Genomic DNA, 26,792 nt, shown 5'->3' on the forward strand with positions numbered 1-26,792 from the left:
AGGGTCTCGGTTATGTGTTGTCGGTCTTGGTTATGTTTATTAGTGTTGCAACCTGGTTTAGTAGCATACTAGATTGTTGGTTAGAATAGTTAGGATTGTTGTATTGTTAGTATGTTTCCACTGTGCATATTGGCTGTTGTTGGTTTAATGATGGTTTGTGATTTGACAGGTTTAATTAAGTATTATGGGATGCTTAATTATGATATATATATATATATATATATAATGGGTCGGGTCGTCTCATTTTGGTATTAGAGCCCTTACGGTTCCAGAGCGGGTTAATAAATGGTTTAGAACGGATTAGGAATTTAATTGGTTGAATTATTTTCCTGTTGCTTGATGTATGATGTTGTGTGATGGAATTGATTATGAGTAGTTAGTTAATTTGTATGTGGTATGGAGTCCTAGTATTATCCTCTTCGAGCCTTCAATGAGATTATACGGTAAGTTGTTTTGTGTGTTATTAGTTGTGAAGTGTTTTTAGGTTTTGTGCGGGAAGTGCAGTTGGCTATTGACAAGTTGTTGGAAAATGGTGGATCACGCTGGTATCATGAAATATCGTTGGCAGTGATTTATGAAAGTGGATGTGTTGGAAATAGATTTATGAGACTTTAAGTTGGAGCCTGACTTCGTCCACGGTGGCTGGAGTGCCACTGTTTAGCAAGTTAGTAATTCGCATGCTGGTCAGGTGGGGGTCTGAGGGTGTGGCCGGTGTGCTTAATGGTGTTGCTGGAGGCCCAGTGGGTGTTGTGAGTGTGGCAACAGGTTTTGCTCAGACCGAGATGATCGTATTGCGGATTTACTCACAATGTTGCTGGAGAGGATTTAATAAGATGATTAGTTCTTATGGAATCTTGATGTGGAATGGTTTAAGGGATTATGTGCATCTGGAAATGGAAAGTTTTCATAAATAGAAAGTTTCTAAAAAAAATGGAAAGTTTTATGGGAGTGCTTGGCTATTTATGGAAAGTGCGGTTACAAACAAATAGAAATTTCTATGAATAGTTAGAACTTGTCTATTTTTTTGGAAAGGGCATGTGTAAACACCCGAGTGGTTGGGATGTTTTAGAGTTGGCCTGAAGAGTGGTCAAGATGGTGGTGATATTCCAGTGAGGGAATATGGTGGTTGGTAGGACATTGCGATGTTTTACGCTAACCACGTGAGGTAGTTCCGGTCGGGAGATGCTTATAGAAGTTAGGACTTGTTTGCTCATGAAGAGATGATTAGTTCTCCTGGGGAGATGATTAGTTCTCCGGAGGAGATGATTGGTTCTCCTGAGGGGATGATTATTCCCCCTAGTGAACCGCGGGCTTGATGGGTTGCTACCCTGAGAGCGGCAGAGGAGATAATTAGTTCATCTAGGGGATAATTAGTTTCCCTGAGGGGATGAGTAGTTCCCCTGGTACCGAGATCCCGAGGGTGACGATCTGAGAGTGAAAGGATATTGCTTGAGGACGATGGTCTGAGAGTACAGGCGGTGCAGCTCGAGGGTTGCAACCTGAGAATGTATGAGTGAGAGAGCAAACAATGTCTAGAACGTGGTTATGACGATAGTGACTGAATATAGACCTTGGAGGGCAGGAGTGACCTCGAGTTTTGGGTTATGCTGACTAGTGGGGTCAGGGTTATGTGGACCGTTGAGCCACGTGGATGTGCGGACTGTTGCAGCAGTTGCACGGAAAGCCTTGGTTGATGGTGTTCATTCCGGTCAGAGGATGTGCGGGTTGTGGTGACGGTTGCACGGAGGTCTTTGGCGGATGGACGGTGTTGCAGGATTCGAGGACGAATCCTTGTTGGTGGGAGAGAATTGTAACATCCATAAACCAAATTATGGATTTTGGGGATGGGTGTCGATCGACACCAAGGGTAGTGTCGATTGACACCAGTAATTTCTGGTTTGACCTAATTGATTTAACTCGCCGAATTTGAGTGGTTTGGTTTAAGTGGAATCCCAAACAGGTGTATTTATGTGAGAAGTCGACCTAAGGGTTCCGGAAAAGCCACTTTTAGCCGTTCCAGAGAGAAAACAGAGAAGAGAGTGTGTTCTTGGGAGATCTTGAAGATTCTAGGCTTGTTTGGTGAGATCTGTTCTTGTGGAGTGGAGATCTGGTGCTAGGAACGAAGGAGAAGCCTTCCAAGGTGTTGGATTCGTTGCTGTGGGTCAGAAACATCCTACAAAGAGGTGAGTGCATGACCATGGCTGATCTAAACTTGAGAATCCTTTGTTTGCTTGATTTGTGGCTGTTTGTGGTGTTTTCTTGTATGCTTTTGGTTGGGTTGTGTTTCCCATGAGTTTCCAGGGCTTTTGGGTGAGATTCAGACGATTTGGAAGAGATGAAAAATGGTTCTTCGACTTTTGGTTTTGAGCAGAACGTGTCTGCGGAGTCGGTGTCGATCGACACCAAGTAGATGCCGGTCGACACCAATGGCCAGTGTCGGTCGACACTAGAGGGGTGTTGGAATATTTCAACCTATTTAGCAGGCGGCTGATGCTTGTTTTACTGGTCTGTTGTATTTTGTTTGTTGTTTGTTAAACATGGGTTTCTCAGTTACTTGTGTGTGTAGCCCAGTAGATGGGAGGATTGCCTCACTAAGTAATTGTGATAATACTTACGCATCTCAATTGTTGTTTGTGGTGTGCAGGTATGTGACGTGGAATCATGGCGATGAGGAGGAGGATGATCTAGGGTCTCAGTTATGTGTTGTCGGTCTTTGTTATGTTTATTACTGTTGGAACCTGGTTTAGTAGCATGCTAGGTTGTTGGTTAGAATGTTTAGGAATGTTGTATTGTTGGTACGCTTCCATTGTGCATATTGGCTGTTGTTGGTTTAATGATGGTTTGTGGTTTGATATGTAATTAAGTATTATGGGATGCTTAATTATGATATATATATATATATATAGGTCATATAGAAATGATATATATATATATATATATATTAGAGATTTTCTGAAGTAAAACCAAACACAAACTTTCAACTTTCTGTATTGTTAGCTTAAAGTTGTGTTTGAGAGTTAAGCTTTAAAGCTGCTAAGCTAGCATTTTATCTAATTTAAGCTAGCATTACATCAATAAAAGCATGCTAATTCGCATCAAAAAGTTGTCAAAGGGCAGCTTCAAAGTCAGTACTATACAACCCATTGTTAAGGCTGCTTTCCGCATCAAAAATGACAAAAACGTTGATTTCTACCTGTGTAAATCATAACAAAAATAATGTAAATAAAAAAAATAATCGTGAAATAACTTTCCTCGGAATCTGAGAATCTACACAAGAAAACAGAAGCAAGAGATTAATAAACTTATAGATATCAAGAGATTTGAAAGGATTAGTAAACATAGAATAGTTAAACTTATCGAGAGACTCAAAGAATTCAACTTCTTCCAACATCTAGGCGAAGTTTGCTAAGACTACTTCTCCTTTGTACGAACACTAACTATTGTTGGGTGCACAACAAAACCTCAACCATGTAAGGAGTTAAAGAACTTCTGTAAGGATCCAAGACCCTCCCACTTGTACTAAAACTCGATAAGCAACTGATGAGGCTTGAATTGTTAGAATATCTCTAGCCATTTCTGACAAGATTGGATACTTTGAGCTATTAAGTCTCCATCAACTGAGACATCATATGGCATCCCCAACTTATTTTCTACTCTGGAGTTAGGTTTTTCTGCTAGATATTGTTGTAACTCATTGGAACTATCTACGTTACTCTTCAACCCAACCACCTTGTCGAATATTGCTAGTATCCCCTCACAATCATCTGATAACTCAAAGACGGTTGATTGTGGCTGAGAATCTGTATGATCTTTGATGGCTTCTGGTGTGATCAGCTTGTAACTATAATGATCATATCGTTTCTTCGTTACATCTGAAACTGTCATTGAGTTGCCTAGTCTTTATCGTCTCCTTACCATACATCTGGTCAATTGGATTATACTAGTGTTGTCAATGTATGATATTCCAAGTTCAAATTTCAAAGTTGACAAATTAGAAAAAAGGGTGAAAGTAATCTTTAATTCTGTTTATTTTGCTTATGCTTTTAGAAAATCTTATGACACAAATTAAATCTTGAATTCCAAGAAGTTACTAGTCAGTATAAAACCACGCCATATCAAAAAAGGTGCATTACTTTGTCAAACAAGTTTGGTTCCAACTTATGGACGTTATCGTGATTTTGGAATTGAGTGAGTGAGTTGGATATTGCAAAGATCTTTGGAGAAGTGTGTCTCATTTTCTAAGTCTTGTTGAGATAATATAATCTTCTTTCAAGAAAGTACTAAAAAGGAGTTTCCCTCCGCTTACGCATAAGGAATTAACAAAAGTCTTCCCAAAAAGAGAAGGATCGACGACAAAAGACTTTGCGTGTGGTTTAGATCTTAGATTATAATAATTGTCGAAAAATACTTCTTGGCGGGGCCTTCTTCTATTTTTTACTTTCTTATTCTTTCATCTTTTTTTGTATATAATCAAAAAAAAGTCAGACCTCTGTTTCATAATCTTTTTGGACGTACCAACGTCTATTTAGTTCTAGCTTTCTAGGAGAATTTCTATATATATTTCCAACTTTAATTTTTTTTTAAAGAGAATCACATTAATTTTTCGCCATAATTTTTTCCGAGAATCACACATATATATAGTTAGCAAATAGCAATACTATATCTCACAAATTCTAAGCTATTTATAAATTGTAACTACAAAATTTTGTTAATATGTCGTACTTTAGGATAGAGTACAAGAACTTTAGTTAGGTAAACGATTTCTCGTCTACAAGAACTTTCACACAAACATAAAGCCAAATCAAATTCTATGTTGAGAAATGTTTTCACTTGAATGGTTTTGACCAAACTTAAAGGATTTATCCACTAAAATGGAACAAAATTTGAAGGATTCTTTTACCAAAGTTGAGGGGGGGCTTTCACCAAAATAGTTAATTATTGAAGTAGCTATCTCATATATTAGATAAGAATAAACCAACATTCGTATCGTAGATAAGAACAGGCCAACATTAATGTATTCATAATAATTCACATGTTATTAATTGTTCATATATTATGTTTACTCAATTGATTGTGTTTGTCCCCTGTCGATTTTGTGGTTAGGAGTTGAACACTAAACACCTTTGTCTTCACGTTGCTATTACTCGGTGGAAGAGAACATTATTTTATACGATAGTAACTGGTATCTGTAGTTGTGAATTTTTTTCATAAAATTGGTATTTTAGTTTTTAACTTTTAGTAAAACCGTAAAAGAGATAAAGAAAAGTTGTATTCACACATTGTACTGTAAATTGATAATGTTGGGATCATGATATTTTATTAATTTATAATAATATTAATAAATTAGTGAAGATAACTTTTAAAATTTTCAAGATTTTTAGCAATTGTTATTCAAGTAAAACTAGTGTTTTGGATGGCTAGGTTATATTTGAATTTTTAATATCTAGAAAAAAAACTCTTCTAGTGTATACAAACACTAGATGAATTCTCAACGATATATATAATTTTTTTTAATTTATAATTAAGGACCTCAGCTGTAATATTTTAACCGTATATAAGACTATCAAAATAAAAATTATATATGTTCAGAAACAAAAATAAAATTACAGAAAGTTTTGGCTATTTTATGACATAGTGATAGAGTATACTATAATACCATATTTTAAAAACACAAAAAAACAATTAATGTTCACAATAAAAATTAGAGACGAACTCTTACAAAATTTTATTTAAAAAAGAATATTGGTATATCAACTTATATTTATATATATATAATTATTAACTATATAATTATTAACTTCTGACCATATATTTATATATGGATTTTTAAAAAATATATAATTTTATTATCTTATCAATTTTTAAAATTTTTTACACTAGCTCAACTTGAAACCACATAATTTTCTTATTTTGTAATATCTATTAGTTGGCGGGTAAAGAGTTTTGCTAGGAAAAGACTGGAAACAAAAATTTCAAAGTTACAAAACAAAAGATACGGATCCATATTTGCCAATGATTGTCACACCTTTAGAAGTAACATGAACGAGCTAGACATGTTCTTATTTGGCTGATAGCAGCTCTTCCCCAACCAAAACAGTGCATTTCATAATCTCATATGGTTGGGTTCAAAAGACTATTGGAGTGCAGTCTACAGTCTCGGTGACATCATATCCCACGTGTATATAGTCACAAGTATAACTACATTCATAAACATTAACAGAACATTAGTTATTTGGCAGAACCAGGCCTTTGTTCTGCCCATACACATGGGATCTTACCATTACAATTTCAATATATGAATTTCTTTTCTAATATTACATTACGGTAATAATTCTACGCAAAATTATTGGATGATGCATTTGTTCATTTTCACATTTTAAGAACTCATAGAAATTTACATTCAAACAATTCGCAAAGGTTCAAAATATTGGTCAAGAATAAACCCACCACAAAATTCGGTTAGGTAGCAAATCATTTCATAAATTTTGTACGATAACCTCCCCACCGGCCACCTCTTCGATCCAAACTGATTTTCTTGGACACGTTTGATTTGGTTTGTTTTAAAAAAGACAATAATTAGTTCGAAATGAGAAATCGAACCAAACATATATATATCCTCCTCTTTTGAAGTAGTATGTTCAGCGTTGATGTTTCTATTAATTCTTATATTTGCGCACTGTGTTTTACATTTATTGATTATTTTTCTTATAAACAAAATAAAGCTAATATTTATTAATTTCAGTTTTATATCTGTTTCAGATATAATTTTTTCCCAGATCAAATTTATTTAATTGTATCTGCATGGATAAAAGTTATAAACTTAATGATAAAAGATTTGTAATTTTGAGGTGTGTCAAATGAAATTTCAAGAAAATGCACGCAAACAGGATATATATTCTCTCTGTTTTATATTAATTAAGTTAAGTATCATTTTAGATTTAAATTTTTATATTAAAATAAATATAAATTTGTATTATTAATGTCGATATTTGGTTAATTTTTCAATTTTATCTCTATTATATTAGTATATTGACCAATGACAATTGTATAATATACATATATACATATATTTATTTATTTATTTATTTAAAGGGTAAAATAGAAAAAAATAATATTTCTTAATATGTATGCGAAACTCTTCGACGACACTTATTGTGAAACAAAATGAGTAAACTTGTCAAAATATATGATGGTTCCATGAATTTAAATGTCATATTCTTGTCACCAAGTTTTTTTTTTTTTTTTTTTGATACATTTGTCACCAAGTATCTAAGTGATTATATATAAACAACTATCTTCTGGTTTGGACTACCAATCTTGGGGTTTTATTAAAAAAAATGTGTTGTTGGCAATCAAAGAAAATTAACCAAGGGATTGATCTCCACAAACTAGGATGATTAATCTCACCAATACACTTTGTATGTATAGATAAACTATTTAGTATGCAAAGATCATTCCATAACAATATCGAGTGGCCTTATAACATACCTTTTTAATCACTTACCCTTTGAACTCTAATAAAAATTAATAACTCAAATTGTATTTACATTGCATATTTTTATGTTCGTTTGGTACTTAGGGCTATTTATGTACTTAGGGTAATACTAGAGTGGAGACTGGTCCGATTGAGACATCCGGTATAACTCTCGAGCTTCATATGCTCATAAGAGTTTAAAGATCATGTGAAAATCACTAAACTTGATTTTCACATTAATACAAAATGAGGGAAACTGAATAGAAAAAATGGAGCATTTATTAGTATGGTAGAAATGTTACAAGCCGCGTATAAACATTCAAATTTGATTAGAAGTCTCAGAACACTGCCGTAACAATTTGATAAATCAAAATGGCCCATCTTTGATTGCGTCGGAGAGCCACATGGGCTCCTTTGAAGCTTACACCACATGCCAAGGAATAAAAGTCCTTTAGTCAACAACATACACATGTATATGCACAAATTTGTGTCAATCATATAGTTCAATATATAAACTTCTAAAGTTCTATTGCATGAGCTCTTTTTTTTGTTCTTATACTGTTGTCGTAACATATTGACCCATATTGTTGACCCATATCATCTACTATTTATAGATCTACCTACATTAGGAAAAACGGAATTAAATTATAAATTTATCCAAATTTTAATTGAATAAACAGAAACGCATCTCCTCGCTCCTAAGAACGTTAACTATTTTGTTGGCCTATATTCGTCAATATATTTAATATACACATTACCTAAATCAATCTAGAAAAATTAGTTTAACTATTTGATAACTCTGGAAAAAGAATGTATAAACATTAATTTTATTCCTTAAGAAAACTGATTTTTGTTTGAGTTATATGTATGCTTAAGAAAGAAGAAATCTACAAAAGTTTCATACACTGAATAAGGACTTAAATTACTCTTTTTTTTGTTAAAGACTTAAATTACTCTTATAGTACTTAAAGTTTCTAAAATTGAATAATTCTAGGTTTAGAGAAGAAGAAGAAAAAACTTACACAAGTTGAAAATTATCATACAGATTAATTGTATTAACAATCTGATTTTATTCAGAGAATCATCATTTCAACCACCAGTATTAATTAAAACGATAGTCAAACTTCGGCAGTAGTATGTTCATACCACATATATACTAAATTAACGAGTTATTAATTAATCATGAACATTAGACAGTTTTTCTAATTTATTCCGAATTTATTCAATTTCTTTAATTTTTTTTTTCTGAGCTGGGATCGTTTTGAACTAGTAACAAATTCAAATAAAAGACCTCTTGTTAAAAGCATGGCAAAAATTCTTCTTAATATGTTATGTTCTGGTCATATATTGGATTGGACAGATATTGGTTTTGCTTATTATATTATAGGAGGGGTATAATAGACTTCGTGCAACGTCCTTTGCTACTATAAATACTCTTCTACAACAATGAGTTTATTTGCCTTATTCATATATAACTTCTTGCTGAGTTGAACCAAACGTATATACTCGAAACAATGGAACTCAGCTGTGTTCAATTTCTTCGAAACAAGACGATACTTGTCACCGGCGCTACCGGTTTCCTTGCCAAGGGTATGCATGTTTTTGGATGAAATTTGTTAATTCTTCAAGATTTGTTAGATTATAATATAATTTCATTGATCTTTAGTATTTGTGGAGAAAATTCTGAGAGTACAACCAAATGTGAAGAAGTTGTACCTTTTGGTGAGAGCATCGGACAACGAAGCTGCGACTAACCGCTTACGCACAGAGGTTAATAAATATACCAACTAAACCTAATTTACTACCTAATATGTGAGGTGAGATTAAAGTTGTATCATTCTGATTTGTTGCATCAAATATAACAGGCTTTCGAAAAAGATCTTTTTAAGGTGTTGAGAGAGAATCTTGGCGATGAGAAATTGAATAGATTGTTGTACGAAAAAGTTGTCCCGGTCCCAGGTGATATCGCCACGGATCATTTAGACATAAATGACTCCGATCTTAGAGAACGTATGCAAAATGAAATTGATATTGTTGTCAATGTTGCAGCCACAACAAACTTTGACGAAAGGTACTTCTTTAGCTACGAGACATTCCATATTTCCATATACCAAATTTCAATAATTTTTTTTATTCTCTCTCTACTAAAATTTAACATCTTCATATATGTGAAAAAGATACGATGTTGGCCTTGGGATCAACACATTTGGAGCTCTCAACGTCCTTAACTTTGCCAAAAAATGTGATAAAGCTCAATTGTTTCTCCATGTCTCTACTGGTATGTCTTTTTTATTATTTTTATTATTATTATTATTATTATTATTATTATTATTATTCAAATTATTTCACTGTTTATATGGTTCTTGAAAAAACTCATAGTTTTCCCTTTTCTTATTCTAGCTTATGTTTGTGGAGAAAAGGCGGGTCTCCTACCTGAGAGACCATTCGTCATGGAAGACATTCGTAAGGAGAACGGTTTTCAGCTGGATATAAATCTTGAAAGGGAACTGATGAAGCAAAGATTGAAAGAACTCAATGAACAAGATTGTTCGGAAGAAGACACTACGCTCGCCATGAAAAAACTTGGAATGGAAAGGTGAATGTGTTGTTGATGATTGTAAGAAAATCTTAGTTTAAATTATCAGAATGAAATGAAATATAATTTGATGTTTAGGGCAAAGCTTCATGGATGGCCAAACACATATGTTTTCACCAAATCGATGGGAGAGATGCTTCTTGGTAACCATAAAGAAAATCTTCCTCTCGTCATCATCCGTCCTACCATGATCACTAGCACTTTTTCAGAACCATTTCCCGGTTGGATCGAAGGGTTAAGGTATATTTTATTCGATCATGAATGAAAAATTTTATTCTAATTGTAAAAACTAGCATATGTTGTTAGATTTGTGTCACCAATCTTTATTTTTGCTTGCGGCTTCTTTTTTTCAGAAATATGGTTAGAGAATATTGATTAAATTTCAACAGAAAAAAGTTGTTTAGAAAATTTTGATCATATTTCAAAAGAAACTAAAATATATTTAATATTATTCGAGGCTTTGAATAATAAAATATGGAACAGAAGGACCACAACATTTAATTCTTTTGGACAACCATTTTCATTGGACAGGGTCTATCTATGAATAACTCTAAATCTATCACCAGTCTATTTATATTTTTATTTGTCCATATATACTTACAAGTATTAATTTCACGTTAATGATATTTGTATGTAGAACCGTAGACAGCGTGATTATCGCATACGGAAAGGGAGTGCTCAAGTGTTTTCTTGTCGATGTAAACTCAGTTTGCGATATGGTAATAGTTGAAACTGAACTATACATGAAGCTATAACCAAAATTTAACGTTACTCAAATTCAAATCAAGCTAGCTTTATATCTTACCTCTTTTATTGGATGCAATATCAAAATCATTTTGACAGATACCAGTGGATATGGTTGCAAACGCAATGATCACGGCTGCAGCCACACACGCTGGAGGTTCAGGGGTTCACATGGTGTACCATGTCGGTTCATCTCATCAGAACCCAGTGAAATTTGGAGAGATTCATGAGATTGCGGTTCGTTACTTCACCAAAAACCCTTTGCGTAGTCGCAGTACAGGCTCGCTCATAACCGTCTCCAAACTGAGGTTCATATCAACCATGGGTTTGTTCAGCCTCTACATGACCTTACGTTACAAACTACCTCTCCAGGTATAAAATAATAGGTCGACCAATACATATAAATACATTTATATAGGGATGTCAAAATGGGTCAAATTTTATGGATCACCACAACTCAACTCAACTCGTGGACCTTAATGAGTTAAAAATTTTTATCCTAATGACTTCATGAATAAATTAAGTTAGTGAGTCAAATGGTTTAATGGATCAATTGAGTTATGTTATAATGGGTAATGGTTTAACCATTTAATCCATCAAATGCTTAAACCAGTCAAAATTAGCAAAACCACTAAACCAGTCAAAATGTGTAAACCATCAATGTTTTGATTTTTCCCCAAAACAACACCTTCATCGTGATTTTGATTCTAGAAAAATCAAATACGATTCAGAAGCATTTGAGTAAAAATCTCAGACTTTTCAATCCTCCAGCTTAAGGTCGCTTCAACTCATGTTATAATTGAGCTTCTTTCTTCTCCAACCCTCTCAGGTTCGCTTTTTTTTCAACCCATGTTATAATTGGCCCTTAAGCTTTTCATGTTCGTATTTTGCTGGGTTTAAGTTAATTTTTTTCTCGGTTTTCTTTTTAAGTATCTGGGTTCATGATTGTTTTTATTATTGTTCATGATTGTTTTCATGTTCGTATTGGTTGATTTTTCTGGGTTCATGATTGTTCTCGTTATCTCGATTGTGTATGTGTTCATTATTTCGATGGTTTTGTGTTGTTTTCTTAGTTTATGGGTTGTCGTGTATCAATTGTTTTTGTTTGATTTGGTATAGGGAGGTGGAAGCGTTGGTCTAGTGGGTTTTGTTTAGAAAATTTGATTTTTGTTTTGTTCATAGTTCTGCAATCATCTCTTGTATCATCAAAATTGGGTTTTTTTATGTATCACCTCTTGCCACATTCATCTCTTGCCATATGGGTAGACTCTATACACGTGAAGAATCAGGTTTAGAATTTACAAACAGGTTTCAGAACTTCTATACACGTGCAGAGACTTTACAACTAAACAAACTAACCATTTACTACTCATTAGCGAAACTGCTTCCATTTAACCATTGTCTTTTAGATTGTCTTTTCATCATCTAAACAAACTCATTTAACCATTTAACTCATCAAATTAAATGAGTTGATGGATAAACCAACTCATTTAAACAAATGAGTTGGATTAATCCATGAACTCATTTAATCTAAACTCATTAGGTAATAAGTTACTTGAGATGAATTAATCATTTTGACACTCATACATTTATACATGACCCTACGTAACAAGCTATATATATATATATATATATATTTTTTTTTCTCATACATATTTCTCCCATCATAGTGTATTATATAATATGTATTTTAAATTATTTTGTTCCTTCTGAATCAGTTATTAAAATTGATTGATATAATATACCCTTGGAGAAAAGGAGATAAATACGGAGACAAGAACCGTAAAATAGAGTTGGTGATGAGATTGGTAGAGCTTTACGAGCCTTACGTACTCTTCAAGGGCATGTACGTATATATATTAACTTCAAATTATTAGTTTTCTAATTTTTATAGTAAACTGAAACATTACTTTCTATATCCACATAATAATATATAATATTTGTTTTTATTTTTTTCCTCAGATTCGACGATAGAAATACTAAGAGTTTATGCGCCAACCAAAAGGAAGAGGAGAGCCAAAATTCAGAAAAAATGATGTTTGATTTCGACCCAAAAGTCATTAACTGGGGAGATTATCTCACAAGTATACACATTCCTGGTCTCATCACTCATGTGCTTAAAAAATAAAACCACATGCAAAAAAATTTATTAAGTTCTGCATGTATCATTAATAAGACACTCTCCCTGATGGGAAAAAAATATATTTATTTATTTGTACTGTAAACGTAATTCTTTAAAAATAAATATAATTTCTGCTTTTCCATCAATGGAAAGTACTATTTATTTGATAATACTAAGTATGATACATATTTTGTAATAAATAAGTATGGTTTGTTTCTTATACAATCTTCTTGTTGGTTCATTTCACTATATATATATATATGCAATGCCAGTATTCTATAAAAATACTTAAGTGGTTGTTTTAGATATATATATCACTTAAGCGTTTGAAGCTCATTTTACCACTACAGTTTAGTTATAGTTACAAAATTAAGCGAAACAGTCACTTGAACTGCTTAAGAAAAATCAATCAAACATCAGAAACAGTTTGGATGACCAATATTACGGTTCATGTCTACTATTACTTTTTTGGATAAAATTTGAACACATAGAGACATGACGAAGAACACAAGAAAAGTAGAAGAAAATTAAAAACACATGTACATATGAATTACGAGTTCGTTCATACATTCGAGTATAAAAAAGCATACGTTTTAGCTATATATAGAACTTTCAGCGATTCACTATATCAAGAGTCATTTTATATAATAAAGTAGGCTTCCACTTTTAAAGAAACTCTTACTTTTTGCCACATGGCACATGTGAACAGAGTTGTGTGAGTTCTCTTGTTGTGTCGGATTAAACTGATTTATAATTTTAAATTTGGACGTCTGATAAGTCAAGTTTTTTGCTCATTCGTAGTTGGAAACATATTAAAGTTATTTATAATAATTCTGAATCATTATCTAAAATATTTTAGCTGATGTGCGACATTTGTACAAACTACTATTTTCTTTATCGATTGAGTAATATATGTCAAATTTAAATGATTTCCGTAAATATTAATTACTTATTATTTTCATATTTTTCTTCTATTTCTACATATTAAGGCCCTGATTAGTAACACACTTTAAAGACTTTAAAAATGTTTAAAGCATTCACAGCCATTTGTTTGCCAATCACACTTTTTGCTTTTAATTTTTTTAAAGCTTTCACAGCCATTTGTTTGCCAATCACACTTTTTATTCTCTTTTTTTTTCTCTTCTTTGTTTTTTCCCATTTTTTTAAAACGTAAAAACCCATGCTTTAAAACTAAACAATTTAAAAAGCATTCTTTTTTTCTCCCTTTTATATTTAGAAGCACTCCAAAAAGTATATATATATATATGACTTACATATTTATTTTTATAAATTAATTATTCTCAATTTTTTCTCTTTTTTTAAGATCTATTTCAATAATAAATTTTAGTGATGGAAGCTAAGACAAAACTGACGGCAATGAAATCTAACAAGATCTTCCATGTTGCATACTTGGGTTGGACGTGGACTACGATTAAGTGAAGTTCCAAATAGGACAGCGAGACCGTTCCAAACTGTGCTAGCTTTTTCCTAGTAATCTTGAGAGCAACCACCATGGAATCACCCTTCTCTTTTGCTTCCATCTGAAGCGTTATCTTGATTGGCACAAACACGAAGGCAACCAACAGGAAACCCAAAATGGTAGCATGAAGCGAATAAGTGGCAGCAAATCTCCTCCCTTCTGCTCCTGCATCCATGTTGAGTGGGGCGGCGTTCTCCATGTTTGTTCTTTGGTTGAAAGATGAGCACTTTTTTTTTTTGAAAGATGAGATATAGAGATGAAAGGATAGGGATGAAATGATTGAGTATTATTATATAATCTCCCATTTATTCATCATCATCACTAATAATACTGTAAAAGAGTTTATGAAATTCATCATTAATAAGAAAATAACATTTAAACAATGCATTGATTAGTGGTTAATGGATTTTTGAATGCTCATATAACTATTCAATAGAAAAAAACATTCAAAACAATTAAAAAACGAGAAAATTATCTATGGTAACCCACTTTTGTTAATGATTAGCTACATTAATCTCTTTTTATTTTTATTGTCAGACTAACTCACTTTTTATATAATAATTTTCATAATACCAAAAATGTCCTTTGCCTTTTTTTTTTCAATTGGCAAAAATATATGGTTCATAAAATTATTAAAATTAAATTCCAATATATAAATATTTATGAAAAAAATATTAATTATTTAAAACCTAATGTAATAGAATTAACCTTGAATCGACTTTCTTTATTTTCCATAACATAAGATCTCTTACGTCTTTCTCTTTTTTATTAGTTTATTGAATTTCTGGGCTGAATTATTGTTAATTCTGAACCCATATCCTTCGATTATGTTTCTAGAATTCTCTGTTCTTTAGCTTGAAACTACTATTAATATATTTTAAATGCGTTTCATTAATAATTTTCAAAAATACCACTGAAAGGTAAAAGAGAGGTGAATACAATGGCTATTAAGATTTTTTTTTTTGAAACTACTACCAAACAAGTCTGCTAAAATTAATATTAGAGTTCTGCTACAATACACCAGACTTCACCGAAGTCTATGAATCTCCGTAAACTAACTATAAATCTGCTTAATAAATTTTTGAAGTCTACCAAAAATACGAAGACTTAACAAAAGTCTAGATAACTCCACAGACTAACTATAAGTCTGCTTAATATTTTTTGAAGACTTAACTAAAGTCTATAGAACTTCGCAGACTATCTATAAGTCTGCTTAATATATTTTTGAAGTCTACCAAAAATACAAAGATTTAACCAAAAGTCTATAGAACTTCGCAGATTAGCTATAAGTCTGCTTAATATATTATTGAAGTCTACCGAAAATAAGAAGACTTAACAAAAATCTAGATTACTCTGCTTAATATATTTTTGAAGTCTACTAAAAATACGAAAACTTAACAAAAGTCTAAAATACTCTGCAGACTAACTATAAGTCTGCTTAATATATTTTTGAAGTCTACTGAAAATGCGAAGACTTAACTAAAGTCTAGATTACTCCGCAGATTAGCTATAAGTCTACTTAATATATTTTTAAAGTCTACCAAAAATGCATAGACTTTATCGAAGTATATGAATCTTCGCAGACTAACTATAAGTCGGCTTAATATATTTTTGAAGTCTACCGAAAATCCAAAGACTTTACTAAAGTCTATGATTCTTCGCAAAGTAATTATAAGTCTGACTAATATATTTTTGAAGTCTACCAAAAATGCGAAGACTTAAACAAAGTTTATAGAATTATGCAGACCTATAAGTCTGACTAATATATTTTTTGAAGTCAACAAAAAAATTACCAAGGATTTTTGAAGATTTTTCTTTTAAAAAATATTTCCATTTTCATTTGATTCCCTTATTAAATGATTTCCTTTATTAATTTTCGTTTTTCAATTATTTCCTTTTTAAAATTTTTGTTTTTAAATAATTTTCTGAATATTTAGTATTGTATGTGTGATTTTTACAATATTTATGTAGTTAAGAAGAAAAATGAGTAATATATGCAAGGGTAATATGATAAAAATGTGCTATACAAATATTTTAAAAATTTGATAGGTTATTTTAGTTGTTTCTAATAAATTGTAGGTTATTGTAGCAAATCTCCCTTAAAAATCACTATTGATATTTGCCAAAAATACTATTAAAAAAAATTCAAATTGATATATACAACTTCAATTATTTATTTCTTATTCTTATAGTTGTTTGTTTTCAAACAAAATCACATATTTGGTTTTCTCATGTTTTATTGACTGCCACCACATATGTCTTCGTGTTTTTTCACTGTTTTCTTACTCTTCATATTTTTTTTCTCGTCATTTTGATTGTCAATTTTTCATGAGAATTTTCATCGTTACCTTTATCGTCTGCTTATTCGTTATACTCTTCTTCTTCCTCTTCTTCATCAACTTCTTCACATTCTTCCACTGAATAATCATTCAAAATATTTTTTGAGAGTACCACATAATTTGTTAACCCATCAAACTTGAAAACAAAAATCATTGCCTTTTTTGTAAAATTTGTGCAATTCATGAAGATCACCATATTCACCACATGCACTCAATTATTGATACTTTCACCCATATACTTATTAGATCCACAACGTATTGAAACTTCTCAAACCAAAATCCTTAATACTACAAAATTGCAAATTACTTGCAGACAAGGTAACATGAACACATGTATAGCTAATAAAACATGTGTGCTTGATGTCGAGTTTTTTTTTAACCCCAAAAATTAACTCAAACAACACCAAATCAAGATCTTGCGACGTTTGAATATTTATAATATTTAATTTTCTAAAATAAACCATATATTTTTTTTAAAATTGGACCTTGATAAATCAAGTTTCCTGCTCATTCGTAGTTGGGAGCATTTTAGTCTTATTTATAATGGTTCTCAGTCATTGTCTAAAAATTTATAGTCGATATGGAGCGTTATACATATTTCTTTTATTTTCATAGATTAAACATTTTCCTTTTTTTTTAATAATATAGAAAACTTTTGTATTTTTCAAAAATGTTAAATAATGAAGTGGCTAATCTTGATTAATTGTTTAAAACCTATGTGGATAGCTTTAGAACCTTATATTGCTTCTCCATATTTTAATGTTTTATTATTATAGATTAGAATATAATGTAACGCTAGGATAACGCTAGGATAAAATCAAATTATATTATATTCGTGCGGGAGAATTTTTTTTGATTTTTTTCCTTTTTAAATAAAATTGTAGGTAAAAATATTTTGTAAAATAAAATATAAGTAGTATAATTTTGGCCAGAAATATCTTGTATTTGAATATTATGTATAAAATTCAACTAAAAAAAAATGAAATGGGCCATAAGAGTTTAACTTTGGTAATAGTATAGATGGGTTATTTTGTTGAATCCGAATTTGGTCTATTAACACTCTTATCTTCTTCTCAAAAATTGTTTTCGGGAAAATAAAGAGACAACAAACAACAAAACGATGAACCGATAGAGAGAGTTTGTCTGATCCAGCCAATAATCGTTTTGAAGAATATAGATCGGATATCTCCGATAATCTCTGAGGCAATGATATTTCCTGTTCTGAATCCCAGGTAAAGGAACATAATTGGATTCCCGCAACATGATCGGATTCCCGCAAAATGGTTTGGATTTATCTGATCATCTATCTTTTTGTAAGAAAGAGATTTCGACTTCCATGGATAACTAAGGTAATAGATCTATCTTTATTCGCTCTTTTAAATGATCAAGATTGGGTGTAGATTTCTAAATTACTTGTTCTATTATGTATGTATATAGCGTCGGTCTGGATTCCAAAAGGATTGAATCGAATATGAATCTTCTTTTCTGGTTTGAATCTATATTCAAATGATTATTATTTTTTTGGTTGTTTAAATCGATTCAATATTATGATTAATATTGAATTTTATGTTTTCCTCTTTGTTGAATTGTTCTAAAAAAACAGGATAAAAAACCAAGAAGCTTAAATGAAAGATAAGCAAAAAATCCTTTCGAATTGTGTTTATCCATCTACTCTGATGTATTCATAACTCTAATATTTATGTTTTGTCTGGTCAGGGTAAAATTTCTTTGAATTCGACGCTAATTGGACTCGGCAATTGGATTGAAGGAGGAGTATGGACATATTGGGTGTGCTAATCGCAATACCTTTTGGTTAACATAAAAGTTTTAAATGAAAGGTAAGAAAGCAAATCAATTTTGGTTTAACACCGGCTATAGTGTTCATTTTCGTTTAACAAAAACTAATGTGAAATTTGTTTATTTGTCATGGTAATTCTGTTTTGGCCTTAGTTACAAATACCTTACAAAATGGGACGTGTAGTGAAGAGGAAATCTATACACTCTCCTGGTAAGTACTATTCAGGTAAGTTAATCAAGTTTTAATTCAACATAATTTTTTTCTTTCTGCAACATAATTAGTTATTTAAGGTAAATAGTTTCTGTTACCAATTTATAAAAGTTTTTCAAAGTTTGTATTTCTAAATTATATTAAATAAAAGTTATCCATAGTATGGAAAAAAGTTTGAGAGTAAACCTACTGATAAGATAGTAGGTTTAGTTCAAACATAAAAAAATCTTACTAAATTATTACAATAGCATCCTAAATTTTAAGAAGAAAACGTTTGCTTTAAACCATACCAATCCATGAAACTATTTCACTAATTTTGTTTCTCCACTTCACCATCCTCGACAGTCTTTTGAACCTTAATTGAAAACATCCTGTTATTATAACAACAAATCAAATTATGTTTTCGGAAACACAGATTACAAATAAAGTATAGATTTATAAAATACACATGAAAGTTAATCAATAATAGTTACCTTCACATTTGGTTGTTATATGAAACGACTCATTTCAAATTCCGAAAAACTTCCTTGAATACGATATTCATTGTTTCCTTCTGAGGTTTTCCTTCTTTATCTACAATCAAAACCTTCAATCTTTTTTTATTAGTCACTCTTGAAACTGCAACATAAAGCTGACCATGTGAAAAACATGGCCTCGGCAAATACAATCCAACATAATATAAAGACTATCCCTGACTTTTGTTAATAGTCATTGCAAAAGAAACAACTAAGGTAATTGTATTCGCCGCATTTTGAAAGGTAGTTTAGTATCTGAAGGAGTGAGCAATATCCTTGGAATGAGTACTTTATCGCTGAATTTGTCTCCGGTAATCACAATATATAGCTTCCAAAACAAACTCAACCAATTGTGTGATCTGCAACCTTGTTCCATTCATTAGCCCTCCTCTGGGATCTATATTCCTTAACAACATTACTGGACAACCTACCTTCAATTTAATTTTATGATTTGGTACTCGAGATACTTTTAGGCTATTTAAGAAATCATGTGTAAGTATTGGATTATTTTCAAAACGTTTGTCAGCTGGATCAATAGAATCTGAACTTAAGTATGTTCTTTCCGCACCTACAAATGAATTTAAATGTTTATTAATTTTTTTTATATATTAGATATTTTCAAAACGTAACTTGTATTGGAGATCATGAATATTAAAAACACGAAAATTACTAACCTTCAAGCTGATCAAGCATATACTCATTGATTATGCCAACATCCTCATTGGTCGGACATAAGATTGCTCTTTCTTGAAAGAAAATAGGATCATTTTTATCTTTCAAACATTTAGGATCTCCATAAACCTCTCTGCTTATTACCTAAATAGGATCATATGCCGATGTGATTAAAAACTCTTGGGGGATATCTATCATCACTTCACCATCATTAGGCTCATAAATCTTTCCATCACTAGTTTTAGTATCCATTCTGAGAAATCCTTTATCTCTTTAGCTGCTGTAGGAATCAGATTATTCGCAAGAAGCCTCATATCCTTGGCCAACCTCAATATTTTACAATGCTTCCACAGATAATAAGCATTTAGTGCACTCAAACATATTTCTGCTCTTCCAGCATTTGGGATGATGGGTAACACCTGCTTGAAATCTCCCCCAAATACAACAACTTTTCACCAAAAGGTCGATCACCAGCTCCTTTTATAATATCCGACAAACTTCTATCTAACGATTCAAAACAGTGTTTGCTCATCATTGGAGCTTCGTCCCATATTATCAAAGATGCTTCTTCCACCAATTGTGCTTGATCTGAACCAAGACTCATTGTACAAACACTACTTTCATGCGGATTAATTGGAATTCCAAACCTAGAATGTGATGTCCTTCCACCTGCTAACAATAGAGAAGAAATTCCATTGGATGCAACGTTTAAGATAATTGATCCTCTCGCTCTTAATCCTGCTGATATGGTTTTATATAGGAAGGTCTTACCAGTTCCACCAAACTCATAGACAAAGAACACACCACCCATCTCTTTATCCACTGCTTCCATGATCTCCCTGTATATGTTTTTTTTGCTCGTTTGTAATAGACTTTAACCATGAATCATGTTTTTGTTGCTGCTCATTCCGGTCATAGTCTCTCTCATCAACAATCAACACATTAGTGTCATCGATGATATCTTCGGGAAGTTTAGGCATTGTGGCAAAGGCTGGCAAAGATGTTCCATTGCTTTTTAATATGTTGTATGTATCTTGTAAACCAAATCTCTGCTTATCGTCATCAGATAGAATAAGATCTACACAAAATCCAAAGGAAATTTCAAAAACAAATAAGATACTAACTAACCAATAATAGACATTGTAATGCACTATAAAGAATTAGGTTTTACCTGGTCGCTTGAAGTATTCTCTCCGTCTCATCTCAATATCTTCAGAAAAAGTTTCCATGTTTTTTCCCAAACAACTTCTGGTTGAGATGAACTAAAAGATTGGAGCATTACAACGAATAGACGACATAAATAGTTACCAGTACTCCAAAAACTTGTTCTGACTATATCATGTACATATTCTTGATCATTGTCTAGCAACCCCAAAGCAAAATATGCCTCTTTGTAAGTTCCATAGACGACTCCTTTAACAGTTTTAATGTCATCAAAGCATTCAGGACCTGTATGAGTATTAAGAAGGACTTGTAGATAATATCCATCTTCCAAACCCATTGGAACATTGTTAATCCTTCCAATAGCCATACCTGGTCTCTTCCTTAAATTAAACTTCTTTTTCTTCCCATCCCATGTGAAAAACTCAGGAATTGAGCATATGTTTTCATTTTCGTTTTTGCCAATGAGTTAACCTTGTTCAATTCAAACCAAGCGAGGAACATAGAATTCACTAACTCCCCGCTTTCCAAAATAGTTTCAACTTCATCCTCACCCTTGAAATAGATTAGGTGATTCCCTTCTAGGTGATAAGACAACCTTTGAACTGAAGTTGATATGTACGTTATAATATTCTCCAGCCAGCTTCGCAAGCTGAAACATACCTGCCATTTTAAATTTGGTAACTAGAATAAAAATTTACATCAACTTCCTGGTCTGATTATGTATGAGCAAATAATACAGATAATCTAAATACACTTACCGGCCATCGAAGAAATCTTTTATTTCATCAATACTACTGCTACCTTCATTATTTGTTACCGGAGTCTCCTTTCTGACTTTTTTAGCTTTTCTTGTCTCTACCTTTTCTTTCGAAGCTGGCTCAACAACTACAGAAACACGATCCAGCCCTTTAGTAATATACTTAAATAAATATTTGATAGAACTTGTTTGGTTGCACCATTCAACATTAAGATGAGCCCGATATCTTAGTAACAACACTTTTTTATATGGTATAACATAGCGATTTTCACACTTAAATTGAAACAGGAATTAAAGTAGTAGATCTTTTGGCCCCTTATCGTCGTGGGGGAAAAATTCATTTTCTCATTGAACGAAGGGGTACGAAATAAATTCAATCAGATTTTTTTGTTTGTATACGTAACTTCCTTCCCCCGCTTTCAAATTATTCATTTCGGATAATTGAACCTTCTCAAACTGTTTCTTTTTAAGAACTAAAAAGATTTGTGCAAAAACAACCGATCCTTTCTTATCGTAACTAAATCTTCAGTTCTATATCATTTTTTGGTATAGAAAAAAAATTATAATGGAAGGGGGAAATTTTCTGAAAATTTTAAAATTCTTTGAATCAAAAGTACAATTTTGACTGCCCAATAACCAATTTGATGGTAGACCTCATACAATAACTGTCCTACCTCTACCGTATCTAAAGCATATTCTGTCGTACCGGCATGGCTCACGATTTTGATAGTCATACTAGTGATTTGGAGGAAATCTCTCGAAAAGTATTTAGTGCCCATTTCTAAAAATATCAAATTTAGATATTTGTACCCTGTCGAAGCATAAATTATGATAAATTTCATTTATGGGGTCTCAGAACCCAATTACCTAAAATTCTGCCCTTCTATCCAAAGGATGGGGGGGGGGCAGATGCCTTTGGTGTCCACTCCAGTCAAGAATTGGTGAACGGAGTCGAGATAGGGTATGGACAGTCTCCCATAACAAGAATAGGAATACGTCCCAAATGAATTGGCTTATTCTAAAAAAGCCTTGTTCTTTGGAAGACCCATACTTCTTAACAAAATGATTTGTTTTCCTTCTTCTGTAAACTGGAAAACCTTCTTTATCAACAGTTGTCTGATCAACATGTTTTGGGGAAAAACTTTGTACATTTCCCTTCTTCCATACATGGTGAATTCATATTGACAGCCCCACATGGTCCGTGAATCATCAATTCCTTAACAATCTCATACAGCTCAGGTTCTTTATGCTTGTCTGGGATTTCAGCAGATGTAATTTTGTTGATGTCTTCTGACTTTGGCAAATTAAAATCTGGGTGCATCCATAACAAAATATGTGCATGGGGAAGTCTTCTCTTCTGGAACTCAATTGTATACATTGCTAAAAAACATAGAAACAAATCCATATTAAACTAACATCATCAAGTTAGCAAATAGAGTCATACAACAAAAATAGATTCATATGAATACTTACATGACACTGTCCGTCCTAATATATGATTCTTTGTTAGATCATCCATTAAAGAGTTGAGCTTCATCTTGAACACTCTGCTAATAATCTCAGGCCTATCATCAATATTCAGTTTTCTTTCTGAACAAAATCGAACCAACTCAGGCCATTTAGGGTTGCAAGTGAATGTAATAAATAGATCAGGAAATCCATAGTACTTAAAAAATGCCGTTGTGTAACAACCCGTCCCGTGTACCCCACTAGCCCCCCCGCTAGCCGCCCCCTTGGACCCCAAGCTGGCCCTGCAGGGCATCGATCCTAACCCCTCAATGTGGACATCCAAATCCACCAGTAGGTTATTGGTGCGCCAGACGTTCCTCGAACCCTGGTCCCCACCCTTTAACATCCTTCCCACAGGACAAGCTGTCACCAATTGATCTGTTTCATTTCCACGGTGAGGGGTTAGGATCGATGCCCTAGAGGGCCAGCTTAGGGTCCATGGGGGCGGCTAGCGGGGGGCTAGTGGGTTCCACGGGACGGGTTGTCACATGTTTTATCTAGATACATATTCCTCATATATCTAGGTCCACCAACAAAAGAAGCTGACAGGTAACATTTGGTCCCTTGATCATTCAAATCTGTGTTTCCTTGATTAGCAGCATCTTTCACCGTATTATAATTAGCAGCCCTCAAAGTTGACTGATTTAGCTTGAGAAAAGTTAACATGTTAGTCTCTATAGTCGAATAAGCATCCACTAAGAACTGCTGGAACAATATTTTCGGCATTAGAAGACTATGTGAATCGTTCTTCCTCTCCTGTATACGGAAAGCAAACCATTGGCGCATACTGATGCACTTCCTCTCTTTCTCCGGATCTCGGTTTTTTTGATTTTTTTGCAACCACCAGGTCCTTTTAGTATTCCTGGTCTATAACCATCATCACCATTTGGAAACAACAAAGAATATTGTAGAGCAAGATAGGCTGAATGTATTTCACTTATTCTTTGTAATTGTCCTGATTTCTCTTCAATCACAATGTCTCGAGTAGGCAGAGCAACATGAAAGTCTCCTGGAATTAATGCAGCAACCTCAGATGATGTCGGCACATCATAGGTCTTCCGTCTTTTAGACGATCACTTACTATTGTCATGTGAAAACTTTCTTCAGGATCAGTATCTAGCCGCTCCTTAGCTGATCTAAAGTTTTCAACATAAGGTTTAACAGCGTCTAGCATCTTGATTATAGCAGCAATTACTTCTGGCCTTAACTTCTCTTTTTTTTATATATATTTTCCTGATTTATTGGCTTTACTGAAAAAATAAAACAATGTGTCAAATATTTATTTAACAATCTAAACTGATAATTAGGCATTCGTGTATAACATACTTCATAATACCAGCTCTGTTTTCAATCTCATTCTCTGTATCTATAATATACAACTGTGAAAACTTTGGAAAATCACCGTCGGTAGGCTTCAAGCTACCAAGTAGATGACCATTGGATCATTTGCCTCATGACATGTTGTCCACATGTTGTCCACATGTTGTCGGTAAACTTGCCCCAAAGGGTGCATGACAAACGCTGATCACTACTCCACCAAAATTGTTTGACCATTCATAAGACGTTAGTAATTAACAATATTTAGTATTTCAGGTTTATTAGTTAATAACCATTACACAAACTATAAAGAATACTTGATGATAACATCATTATTTTACCTATATTAGCTATAGTTTTCATATGCAAGAGTTTGATATGATTTCAAGGTTTTAATGTCTATTATCATGTATTTTAGGTTTTACAGGTTTTATAGCAAAAAAGACCAAAATACAAGGAAAATATGTTTCAGGACAGATTCAGAGCTCTGTAGTACGGCCCAATTTCGAAGAACTTCCAGAACTCAAATTATATCATGCTTGGTGTCTATCGAATATAGCTGAGAGAGTCATCTTTCTCCTCGAAGAAGAATCAAGTCAATCCATTGAGTGCTGCCCCTTGTCCTGCACTCAAGAAGAAAATACGCTTTTACCCTTACAAACCCTAATCCAAGACAAAACCCTATAAATACTATTCAAAACCTAGGGTTTCGAGGTGTGCTTCATTCTACATCTATCCACGCCTCCAGCAGCAGCCCTAGAGACGACCAGAGACCCCTCTACAGCCGTCAAAGCTCGTCCGCTCTCAGCTCTTCTTGGAAGCCATCGTCGTTCATCTTTGAAGTCACCATCTCTCTTTCTACTCTTTCTAGATTCTTTCGTTTCTGTTCTCTACTTGTTTAAGGAAGAAGAATCATCTACTTTGTATTCCAGAGAAGATCTCTAAACCCTTTTCTCATACTCTTAATCTTTTATGCAATATCTTATTCATATAACTTTGATTTGCATGAGTATGTCTGAGTAGTTCTCTTGTTGGGTTTAAGGGTATTCAAAAGGGGATTCATGGATTGTTGACTAGGGTGATTAGATTTGGGTCTGTTCGTTTATTGGTTTGTTCGTTTATTGTTCTCCATCTAAATATATATATATATATTTGTTGCTTACTACTTGATTGACGCCCTAGCTACTGCTTTTAGGATAGATTTAAATCGCCTAAAGTAATTTAGATGAGCAAAGCGTCATAACCAACCGAAAGTTGAGTTATGGATTTTTGTTTGTGAACTTATCAAACTTGGATTATTTATGTGTGTTTAGCTTCTATTTACCTGCGGAAATAGAGTAATCTAGATTGTCTAGACATAGTGATTAGGTTCTATGGGAAGAGGCCAGTTGCTTAGTCCAAATTTGAGTTCTGGAACGTCAATAATCAAAATTCCCTGTTTATTTTATTAGTGTGATTTGATCCATGATACCCTGAGAATTCCCTGCTTCCCAACACTTCGTCTATTGATATTTACATCGCTTTATTTTATATTTGCTTTCTATTTTGGTTCGTAGGAAAACCCACAACAAACGAACCCCCTTTTATTTTTGTCTTAGCCATATTTTTTCTTCATAAAACTCGTCGCGTAACTTACTAGTCTCTGTGGGATCGATACCTTAAGTACTACAATCGATTTGCTGTGCACCTGCAGCTTTTTCGTTGTGTTATTCTAGGTTAAAACCTGACACACATCACTTGATCATGTTACCTGGTATCTCGCAGCATAACCTCTAATCTTTTTTTTGGTATGTCATTGAGCTCAGATGTTTTCATTTCGCCAATAGAAACAACCTGTCCAACAACGTCTTAAGTAGGAAAAAAACTCGATTCAGTTAATAGCACAAAATAAAGGTTAAATCTATTTATGTACAATAAAAATGTATTAGACGTATATTAGACTTTCACACAATATATTAGACGTACCAATCAAAATGTGTTCATTAAGACCATCTTCAGTGAGGATGTTCTCGTATGAAGCTGGATCCAAATAAAAATCGGTTGAAATCGAAACACATCGAGTTATAACAGTTCAGTTTATGATGGTCATCTTGTA

General features: G+C 32.9%; 1 protein-coding gene and 1 long non-coding RNA gene across 2 annotated transcripts; both read left to right on the forward strand.

The window, feature by feature from the left end:
• LOC104780303 (probable fatty acyl-CoA reductase 5) lies at positions 8,923-13,106 on the forward strand. Its single transcript, XM_010504803.2, has 10 exons — positions 8,923-9,064; positions 9,141-9,244; positions 9,340-9,545; positions 9,652-9,752; positions 9,875-10,070; positions 10,149-10,310; positions 10,708-10,789; positions 10,914-11,186; positions 12,533-12,660; positions 12,777-13,106. The coding sequence occupies exons 1-10, from the start codon at positions 8,989-8,991 to the stop codon at positions 12,940-12,942; spliced, it is 1,494 nt and encodes a 497-aa protein (XP_010503105.1). The 5' UTR covers positions 8,923-8,988; the 3' UTR covers positions 12,943-13,106.
• Positions 18,200-25,299, forward strand: LOC104780304. Its single transcript, XR_002037688.1, has 4 exons — positions 18,200-18,243; positions 18,359-18,593; positions 18,706-18,778; positions 25,116-25,299. It is a non-coding gene; the product is annotated as an uncharacterized LOC104780304 (long non-coding RNA).

This window comes from Camelina sativa, chromosome 4 (genome assembly GCF_000633955.1).
Source record: "Camelina sativa cultivar DH55 chromosome 4, Cs, whole genome shotgun sequence".
NCBI lineage: Eukaryota > Viridiplantae > Streptophyta > Magnoliopsida > Brassicales > Brassicaceae > Camelina > Camelina sativa.